The sequence below is a fragment of the Trifolium pratense genome, linkage group LG5 (genome assembly GCF_020283565.1).
Source record: "Trifolium pratense cultivar HEN17-A07 linkage group LG5, ARS_RC_1.1, whole genome shotgun sequence".
In the NCBI taxonomy this organism is placed as follows: Eukaryota; Viridiplantae; Streptophyta; class Magnoliopsida; order Fabales; family Fabaceae; genus Trifolium; species Trifolium pratense.
Genome location: NC_060063.1, coordinates 33816314 through 33827724, shown reverse-complemented (window position 1 = coordinate 33827724; position 11411 = coordinate 33816314). Strand labels below are relative to the sequence as shown.

The 11411-nt window shown below is 34.0% G+C and overlaps 2 protein-coding genes and 1 long non-coding RNA gene across 4 annotated transcripts; all 3 read right to left on the bottom strand.

Annotated features, from left to right (window-relative positions):
- Nucleotides 1–2991: 2991 nt before the first annotated feature.
- LOC123884912 lies at nt 2992–6281 on the bottom strand. Of its 2 annotated transcripts, XR_006801018.1 has the most exons (8): nt 5952–6281; nt 5812–5874; nt 5356–5454; nt 4705–4774; nt 4290–4332; nt 3857–3951; nt 3722–3771; nt 2992–3284 (listed from the first exon to the last, which is right to left on the bottom strand). It is a non-coding gene; the product is annotated as an uncharacterized LOC123884912 (long non-coding RNA). The 2 variants fall into 2 exon arrangements; XR_006801019.1 differs by lacking the exon at nt 4290–4332.
- Nucleotides 6282–6843: 562 nt separating this feature from the next.
- On the bottom strand, nt 6844–7158 carry LOC123886484 (fasciclin-like arabinogalactan protein 11). The gene has a single exon (XM_045935801.1). It carries the CDS (start codon nt 7156–7158, stop codon nt 6844–6846), a length of 315 nt encoding a protein of 104 aa, XP_045791757.1.
- Nucleotides 7159–9128: 1970 nt separating this feature from the next.
- LOC123886483 lies at nt 9129–10382 on the bottom strand. The gene is made up of 2 exons (XM_045935800.1): nt 9504–10382; nt 9129–9449 (listed from the first exon to the last, which is right to left on the bottom strand). Exons 1-2 carry the CDS (start codon nt 10380–10382, stop codon nt 9129–9131), a joined length of 1200 nt encoding a protein of 399 aa, XP_045791756.1.
- Between the last annotated feature and the right edge of the window lie 1029 nt (nt 10383–11411).

Below are 11411 nucleotides of genomic sequence, written 5' to 3'. Positions count from 1 at the left end.
AACTACCTTAAAAAACTTATAATAATAGATAAAAATGGCATAAGCTGTTTGCATAAGCTCAAAAGAAGAGGTAAAAAAGTTAGGCCAAACGGTACCAAAGATAGTTTACAATCATTAAAAAAAATAATATTTTCACACATTTTCAGAAACTTTTCTGGTACAAGTTTTTTCAAAAATAAATTATTTTAATTATCCGGTTCATGTCTATTTTCCGGAAGACTAAAAGAATATAAGCCACTAGGTTTGATCTAGTGGTGAGGAGTTTGAGTAGTATGTTATAGATCCTGTGTTCAGTGGCGGATTCAGGACCCTGACTCAGTGGGTGCAAAATTTTTAACTTCAATTAATAATTAAACTTAGTAAAAAAATATAATAAATTAAAATATAATTATTTAAAGGATTTAATTTGTACACACTAACAAGTGTAAAATATTTTTGCCACATAGATGCCACACAGAGTCATTTAACGCTCATTCTTTGCGCGTTCACAGTAGAGACTAATGTTGAAAACGATAAAAACGTAGGGGACTAAAAATATAATAAGTATAAGTCCGCTAAAATGTAGGGACTAAAAATACATTTAATCATAAAAAAATTACATGGTCTTTTGGTACACATCTTAATTGAATATGTATTGATATACAATACCATTTAAATGAATAAAATTTATAAGTTCATAAATAGTGTTTATTAATTTTTGTAACTATAAGAATTATTTAACAATACATTTTCAAATACGACGTGTACCGAATAATTTACGAAAAATTAATTGCATATTTAAATTATACTATTTTAACTAAATTATATGAGGACTTGGGGTATGGTATGCCTAGCTGAGATGTTGGTGCCTCATTCATTGATATATTTAGTAAAGAAAAAGAGATTAAAACTTATTTATTATTTAATGTATCAAATTTGCATTAAATGCTTATATTAATTAGCATGCCATAGTGGTCAGGTCATTGCAAATAACCAATGCACCTTCACAGTTGTAACAAATCAATTTCTAAAAATAGCTTAGGATAATTGGTATAATTATTGAAAATTGAAAGTGGTCAGCCGCACACACCGAGCCAAGTGTGGATTCTCTCCTGTCTGTGTTCGATCCCAGCTTATTGTAAATAAAAAACGAATATGTTCCGGTTCAATGTTTTTCGATGGAACAATATGTAGTACTCCTATTTGATTTCAAAATCTTCAAGCTTGTAACTTGACAACTCTCTTTTTCTTTTTTTCATCAGTCCAAGGAGGGAAAGTCTCCTTATATAAAACGGCTACATAATGAGACTCTCCCTTCAAGGAAATTGCAAAAGCCAAAACCGCTTCCCTTTACTCTTCTAGCTACTTTCATCACTAATTAATTTCATCATCACTAGCATAAATATTTGGAAAAGGAAAATGCATGCTTAATATAAAGAATCTACTTTTCTTTTGTTGCTCCAACGTCTGAAACTAACTAAGCTTTCACTTTCACCCTCTCTGCTCTTCATCAAATATATTCAGTGGCGGAACTAGACTAAAAATTTTGGGAGGCTATAGTGAAGTTTGAATATTTTATAGGTCGCCTTTTGTGTTTGTGTGCGGGCGGGCGTGCGTGTGCACGTGTAAAAGAAGATATCTAAAATTTAATATGACTTCCAACTTAATTAACAAATGAACAAACTTAATTAAAATTAACTTCATTTATATAATTCAAATTAATAGTTTTGTACATTACTACAATTCCAAACACAACCTTTTGCTCACAATATTGAAAAAAATCACAAAATCAACAATAACCATGATGTTAATGCAGTTGCTAATTAATGCAGTGTGCAGTCATCCGCTATGTCTGTGTGATCAATATCAGACGGTTTAGATCTTAAGACAATTTTTAAATTTTATTTAGGAAAATGCTAAATAGTGCCCCCGGGGCACTGTTTAAGGAACCAAATATAGTAATATCATATTGAAGTTTGTGTAGTCAACGCCTCGAAAGTCTAAAAAGTGTTATTTTCAATTTTAAAATTTCCTTTTTTGGTTTCCTTAACCAGTGCCCCGGGGCACCGGTTAGCATGACCCTTTTATTTAATACATAGTTTAAATGACCACTGACCATGAGAATGATTAATGAACCGGTCATATAGTGTGAAGCAAAATAAAACCTTTTGAAAAATCTTAATTGTTAAGTACAACTCTAATTAATATGAATTCAAAATCTTGAAGCTTGTGACTTAAATTTTCTTTTTTTTGCCTCGCAACAGTATAAATAAATGGGTTCCCTCTATTTTTCTATATAACTTAATAATAACTACTATATATAATGAGACTCTCCTCTCCCCCAAAGAAATTTCCCTTCTAAGCTACTTTGATCACTAAAACCTCTTCAATCACTAACATACATATTTGAAAAAGGAAAATGCATGCTTAATATAAAGAATCAACTTTTCTTTTGTTGCTCCAATGTCTCAAACTAACTAAGCTTTCACATTCACCCTCCCGGTCCTTCATCAAATATATTTAGTGGCGGAACTAGACTAAATTTTTTGGGAGGCTGTATTGGAGTTTGAATATTTTATGGTTGCCTTGTGTGTCTTGTGTGCGTGCGTGCATGTGCACGTGTAAAAGAAAATACCTAAAACTTACACTAGTAGAAAAAAGCTTTTTTACATCTGGCGAAAACCACTTTTTACATCTGAACAATTTCAGATGTAGGCGCACGAGACTTAGTAAGTATACACGTTTTACATCTGGCGTAGTCAGATGTAAAAAAACACTTTTTACCTCTGACCAAGGCGAAAATCAAATATTATTTTTTTAAAATTAAATTGGACTTTTTACATCTGACCAAGTCCACCAGATGTGAAATCTTAACTTTTTTTTTTGTTAAAAACCTGCATTTTTTTTTTTATATATTTTAAATCTTTTTTTTTTATTAAAAAAATCTAACCCACAATGCCAACAATATAACATAACTTGCATCAAGAACATAATACTAAAATTCAACATCCATAGCCAAATTCAACATATATATATATAGTAATAATATCATTAAAGTACAACCACATTGTAATCCAAAATACAAAACATCATAATAATTAATACTAATCCATCCAAAGTACAAATTAAAACATCATCATAACTAGTCAATTGTAACTTCACACAAACCTAACTAGCTCCTAATCTTTCTCGTCGGCATCATCATAATCTACCTCGGGATTATATAGTTCAAGAAAACAAGTTGCCCAGCGGTCTCGCAAATCATACAGCTCATCCTCTGTTAATGCCGTGGGATCATTGAACACCTACAATATGTAAATAACTTAATTCATATGTAAACTACAATATGTTAATTAATGTATGGTAAATGAATCAGCATAGCCATTTAGTGAACCAGCATAGCACAAAAATTGTGAACGCTATAGCACAAAAATTGTGAACCAGCATAGCACAAAAATACACCAGCTGCTGGAGCCAAAAAAGGTGCCCAAATAGAAATGCACAGCAGGAAAAAAACAAGCACAGCAGCAAAAAAACAAGCACAACAATGACCAGCAACCAAAATAGAAATGCACAGCAACCTATATATCATCATTCATTCACTACTAAGTATACAAATGTCTTCCTATCATCATTCATTCACTATACTAAAGTATACAACTGTCATTAACTACTTAGCTAAATGCACTAAACTATGAGTCTCATAGAAAAATACAAATTCATTACATAGAAAAATACTCACAGTCATGATGTCGCCAGCATACATAGCCAAAGGATCATTTTTCTTTTCACCTGCAAATGTCAAAGACAATGAAACAATTACTACTACAGGTAGTAACATGCAATAATGCAAAAGGAAAGATATGCAGATGCTTACAAATTTTATAAGCAACTGAAGGAAGCTGCAGGGGAAATCAAGATATCATATTGATCCAATGTCTCCTTAATGCTATTCCTTATAATGGTTCTCACCTGTAACATACAACACACATAAAACGTCTTCTTGTAGATCCCAAACCTCTAAACAAAAAATGAAATTCAGATTATTGATAAGATAACCTACGAAAAGAAGCAAGAGTCTAACTATCACAACAATATCTATGTAACATTATATTCTAAGAGACACAAAAAGAACAAGAGTGGATGTATATTGTGTAAGGATGAAATCTTGAAACATTATAAATTTCTCTAAGCATTTGTGTATTTATCTGAGTCCTGTGATACTGAATTCATCGTCATTGGTTGAAGACTGAAGACTCGAGAGGTAGATCAGATACACCAAGAAATACATAAAATAAAGTTAGCAGTACCTATTGTAAAGTTAGCAGTACCCATCAAAATTCCCATTTTCACCTGAAATGTATTAAACATAGAAAAGTCGTGCTTCAAGTAAGCATTTAGAATGTCCACCAAAAAGAACTGAAAAAGCTAAGTCGTGCTTCTGTTTTAATTTATTTTCTTTTTCCCCTCTATACAAATTAAATCCAACCAATATATACAAATTTCTTAACACAAATCACAAAACCTATATACCAGTTTTCAGAAAATAGATAGTCATCACTCTCTTATTACTTTGCAGACCACAAAATATACAAATTTTGCAGTCTCCGCAGCAACATCGCGCAACAACATTGACAGTGTGACCGCGACTGTCTTATGAATTGACTAATATTCACTTACTAATCACAATGAGAAATAGTTATACATGTTGCAATGAAAACTAACCTCATCAGTCTCTAGGCCAGTTGGGTGATTGGTTGCTTCAACAAGAAACTTCTCAGCTCCATCTTCAAATCTATATATGGAAAAAAAAAAATGGTATTGTATTAGTTATAAAAGTCTTTAATTTGGAGAAACTGAAAAGGTATTAACCACATCAAATACAAAGACTAAACTGCTAGCTCGTTCTTCCGATCTATGGAGAAAAAAAAAGAATATTATGTTTCCAATTTAGTCTATCATCACAATTTTTTGCATAAAAAGTATTAAACACAACACATACACAAGTGTATCCAACACTCAATTTGCAATAAACTCCTATCATAATATTAATTTATCAATCTCAAGTGTGAGACAAAAATTAAAAAGGTGCAATCCCTAACGACACACTTGATGTCTTTGTACTAGTTCATGACAACGAGAACACAAAGGAAAAGGAAAATTAATGTAACTTCAAGCTAGGAAATCCTTAATGTCTTTCTACTAGTTCATGACATCCTTTAATTTATTATAGTTTGAAACAATGAGACAACAAACAAAGGAACTGTCAAGAACATAATACAAAACTGACAAGACAAATATGGAGATAAACCAGAAAGTGCAGTTGGTTTACAAGGGTTATTGCGATATGGAGATAAACCATAATAATATCTCAACCTTTTAGTTAAGAATCCATTTGTACTTCCCATCGATACTTCCATAGCAACACTTTCTCCACACTTACACCAATTAACTTCAGGAACCTTGGCTCCACTCCTAGTTTCAAAAATAAATCACATCAACAGATATGCATATACCCACATGATTAAGACATTATTTATTTGGATATAAACAGCTTCATAAAGCACTCATCATATAAGCTATTTCTATCATAAAAGATAAAATAAACTCAAACCAAAAATAATTATATAACTTCAATACTAGACAAAAAAATCATATAATTATGAAAAAAATCACTATCATATAATTTACCTTCATAATTTCCACTATACCAGACAAAAAATCACTTGAAACTTTAAATGAAATAAAACTAAGAAAACATAAACAGATCTGACAGAGTTCCAAACTAAGAACATAATTTTAAGAATAAAAATTGAGAAATAGAATCAGTACCTGTTTGCGTTTTCAGTCGGAGAGCTTCGATTCGTGACGAGAGAGAGCTTCAATTCGTGTATACTAGTACAGAAAAAGAAATTGATGAATATACAGAAAAGGAAAATATTTAAAAAGGAATAAAAAAGAAAGAAGAGTACCTGAATCGATGAAGGTTTGACAATAGTGAAAGAGAAAGACAAGCTTCGATTCGTGAGAGCAAAGGCTTCGATTCGTTTCAATTTGTTTCAATTCGTGAGAGCGGAGAGAGGCTTCGATTTGGAGTTAGGGTTCAAGTGAGAAGCTTCGATTTGACGAGTGAGAGAGACAGAGGACGACTGCGAGTGATAAGGCGGTGGTGGTGAGTTGTTTTGAGGTTGCTGAGGGTTCAATCGATGGTGGTGGTGGACGACTGCGAGGGTTTGTTCATGGCTGAAGGTTGTTCATCGAGAGAGAGATTGCGTTGATTTGTTTTATTTTTTTGTATCAGATTGCGTTTTTGTTTAGTCTATATCTAAATTCACTTATTGGTTCCAATAATTTTTTTTTTTTTATTCAACCTGACTTTTTACTTCTGTGGGTAAATATGGCCAGATATATATATATTTTAGATAATTTTCGCCATAATTACAGGATTGCCACCGCGTTCACTTATGTTTCTGGTACATTGACACCAGATGTAAAAAGTCTTGTCTATATATTTTTTACTTCTGTGGGTATTGAAATCAGATGAAAAGACTACTCCATATAGCTTTTCACATCTGACATATGTTCCTCAGATGTAAAATGTTTATGTAATATGTCATTTTTCTACTAGTGTTAATATCACAGCCAACTTAATTAACAAATGAACAAACTTAATTAAAATTAACTTCATTTATATAATTCAAATTAATAGATTTGTACATTACTACAATTCCAAACACTTCCAAACACAAATACATCGTCACACACATAATTTACTACATATGTAAAATACATATAAACAAAGACATCAAATAAAAAGCTGAGAGCCACCGCCGCCAAAGCAATATGAGGAGAAAGGTCTGGAGGCTATCCCGAGCGAAGAGGAGGAGGAGAACGACAAGGAGGAGGGGGAGGAACATCACTACTGCCAAACATCTCAATAGGTAATAAAACCTTTGAGACGACATATATGGCAATGAGATATTCCGAATAAACTGCTCCCTTAACTACGACCTCAACAACACCCGTGGTTATCTTCACTGCAGAGGTGCCGCCCACTAAGATGTTAAGGTGATACATGGAAGTTCCCATGATTTCACTTGCAAGGGTGGGAAGGGAGTACGTATTCAGTGCGCGGAGGAAGTCAGGAGAAAGGTATTCTCTCACAATATGCGCCTTCATCGCCACATATAAAAGTTGTAAATTTAGGGAATGAAGCTGAGATGATACTATCTCGATAAATGTGGCGTTCACTGGAATAAACAGGGTGAATACCGATCGAGAAGTTAATTCAATATCTATGTTTAGCGCTGAAAAGACTCCGGCAGCTATTTTTAAACTGTCCTCCGCCCCCACCCCATCTGATTCGTCATGACCTCACTAACATTGAGGCCGGAGACGACAGATGATGCAGGGTGGAATAACAGTGAAATAAAAATAAAAATGATAAGGGTAACAATAGGAGACGAGGCCATTGTTTATATCTAAGATGAAGATTCTAAATTAAAATCAAAATTATAAAGATTCTAATTCTAACTACTAGAAAAAATTACCACATCCAAAATTATTTTTGAAATTCTTGGCACGTAGTGGACAAGTGCTGTAACAGATGTTACAGCAGTTGTCTGTATCTCACAGCAGACAAAACAGAGTAAAACGAACAAAGTAATAAAGTGCAGAATATAAAGAGGAACACAGTAGGTTTGTTAACCCAGTTCAATGTAAACACACCTACTCTAGGGGATACCAATCCAGGAGGAATCCACTATAATAGTCCTAGTTCTAAGCCCTCAGCAAACTTCCAAGTTTACGACTTATCACCTAGCAACTACCCGTGCTATATTCTACCTAGGAACTCCTAGATATGAGTTACTGCTCACTCCCTTTCCACTACCACACAACCTGTCATAGTATACAATCTGCAACGATGGCGAAGTCACCCTTCAAGACACAAACGATAACAATCCGTACTTAAAAGCTTAAGGTTGAATCTTTAATCGTACCTAACTTCCTTGCTTAAAAGCTTCGGAGTAAGTACACAACTTACAACTTAAACTAGTCCTAAGCTTGCAACGATGTGACACAAGAAAGGCTCACAATTAAAAACACTCTAAACCCTAAAACTCACACTTTGTAGAACACGGTTTAGAATTCATGAGGAATACATCGTTTAGGCCTATGTATTTATAGTCTTCAATAATCTTGGTCTTCAAGTTAAATCTTCAGAATTATTTGATCAAATCTTCAATGACAGCTCCCAAGATTTGCTGGAAAAATAAATCTTCAACAAACTCTTCAATCCCAAAAATATATTTTTGAGAAAAGATTTACTCCAAAAAATATTTCTTCAACTAAAAGATTTGAAACAAAAATATTGAAATATATTTATGTAACAAATAAAACAAACCGCCTTTTTAATATCTTTCAGTAACAAACGCGTTTTGGCTTGCTGGATAAGCACAATCATATTTGTAAATCAAATCTTTAAAAGATATGAAAACAGAGTTATAGCGCGTTCTGTTTCCTGGAGACACATACTGTACAGGCATTCTACGTCATCTGGGTACAGCAGTTGGCTTATGATGTTTTTGCAAAATTGTAGCCAATATTCAAAACCCAACAATCTCCCCCTTTGGCAAATTTTGGCTAAAACAATCTTAGACCAATCATTGTGGAGGGATATAGAGAACCCTTTCCTTCAAGTCAACTTGAACACACAACTAAGAAGAAAAGTAAAATCAGAGGCATGCGACAGCGGATAGAACATAACTTGCACTCAACTTGCATATGACTAGAGTAGCAGAAAAATAAATTCTACTCCCCCTTACTTCATGCAACACTCCCCCTAAAGTCATGCATCATCATAGTTGTACACACACACACTTACTACACATATGCCAGATGTTGTAGCATCTGTCATCACATCATGCATATCAGAAAATCAAAATCAGAGAGTAATTACTCCCCCTTTTTAGCTCAAAATCTTGACAAATAAAGTCAGAGCACATAAAACCTGGAGTCATCAGAGCATAAGGAGCATATTGTGCATGTTACACACCAGTGGCACACGCAGGTGCTCAAAAATCAGGGCCTAGCCCACACAGAACAGATCATAGAAATCCAGAAAATTAACAAAGTACAAGGAAAACAAATCAAATAAAGGTACTTTCATCAGAGTCCTCCACTTGTACTTGCTCACCAGAAGCACCATCACCTTGCATTCCTCCTTCCTCAGCAACTTCAGCCTCCAAGGCCTGTATCACACGATCCAAAGATAGCTTCCTTTCCTCCAGAGCCTTGCTGGTCTCTTTTAGATCAGCTATCATCTGCTTCTTGCTCGAGGTGTCAGCAGATTTCTTGCTAGATGGTCCAACAATGTCTGCAGCATGTGACCCTTCAAACAGCCTGTAGTCAAAAGACAAATCTGCCTCTCTAGCACAAGGCACATCAGCAGGAGTACATATATCTGGATGCTAATCCAATATTATACCACATAGCAGAGTAGGAAAAGTAATTGTCATTTGCACAGCAAGTGACTTAGCATGTTTAAATGTTTGCTCAAAGATGTAAGAACCAAAAGCAAAAGAGGTTTTTGTGCCTACTGCATAAATGAACCTGGCCAAACCTGTTGCCACACTATTTGAATGAGTGGTGGGCACCCAGTTAGCAGCAGCTATCTTGTTCAACAAAGCATATTTTGCAGTCAGTCTTGTTGCAGACAAATTGTTCTTCTTTGGCCATGCTTGTACAAAGTTTCCTATAATGGTCTTGCATACCTCATCCTGACTAACTCCCATATCTGCAATCTCATCTATTGATCTTCCCAAGTATTGGTTGATAACAGATGGGGAAAAATTTACACACCTTCCTCTGACAAAGACTTTTCTGAACTCATGGCTTGTGGGATCATTGCAGTCTTCTCCTATGTTCACTAAGAACTCTTTGACTAGCTTTTCATAACACACCCCAAGGGCTTTCACTGTTTTCATCAAGCCCGCAGCACTGATCAATTCCATAAGCTCCTTGCACTTTAGAAAGTCTTTACTCAAATTCCTCTCTACTGAAAGTCTTCTATTAAACACAAATTTCCACCTGGTTGGACCATCTTCAAAGTGGAAGGAAACATTATCAAGAGGTGCAGAGGGCACATTCAATGGTACTTTTCTTCCCTTTACAGTTTTTCTTGAAGATCCACCAGTTGTGGTTTTGACAATTTCCTCTTCAAATTCAGACTCACTAGACACAGGTTCTTTCCTTTTCAAGTTTTTCTTTTCTTTGCCAGAAGTAGTGACCTTGCTGGCACTTCTAGGTGGTCCAAACTTCACAGCTTTCTTGGCAGGGGTTGAGGTTTTCCTCCCTTCCTTTGGTGGGTTAGCCTTCTTACTAGGTGTAACACCCAAACCCATTATTTAATAAAATTCTACCATGATAAATCTTTTTCAAAATACGCTGCGGAAAATCAAAGTTAGTTATTATAAAAGTCATGGTTCGAGCATTACATTCTTCAATCAAAATAATACTAATGTAGTTAATTAGTAAAAATACTTATTTATACAAATCTTTGAATCAAATAATATATTTATTGATTATACAAAATAACCTAGACAATGGACTTTATATACAATATAAAACCCTTTTTTCCCGTGTCATAATCAGAGCGGAGCTTCATCGACGACTCGACCTCGATAACCACAAAACCTGAGAATCTGGACCCCCAACGGTCCAGCACATAACACATAAAAGAGAGTTAGACGACATACTCAAAATATACAAGTGTAAGTAAATGGTACTTAAACACTTCTTCATAAAAACATGCATAATCATACATTATACACATACATCATCATCTATCATTCAATTATAAGTTCTAGATCATTATAATCAAACATCACTTCATCGAATAGAAATAAGCACACTTAGCAAAATATGTGTCACATAACAATTATCACATAAATGCAAACATATGTGTCACATATCAAATATCAATTAATGTACACATATCCTAATGCAATCTAATGCCACAATCTTCATGCTATGTCCCCTAGACATATCTAATGCATGTGGTACCATCGTCTTTATTAGAGTATCTCACCTCTAATATCCTTCTTTATCGGATAAATATAATCCGATATCCTTCTTTATTGGAATATCCAATATCCCTAATATAATTCATGAATGCATGTATGTTTTCATGAATATTCTCACATCAACAATCACATTTAGCATTAAGCTCGTCATTTATAAATGTGGAACACTATCCAACATTTCGTCTTTATTAAGATAACACTATACCTTAATATACGTCTTTATCGAATAACATAATTCGATATCCTTCTTTATTAGAATAACATAATCCTATTATCCTTCTTTATTAAGTTGATTAACACCTTAATATACTTCTTTGATATTTAAACAAACATCAAACAACATCAACA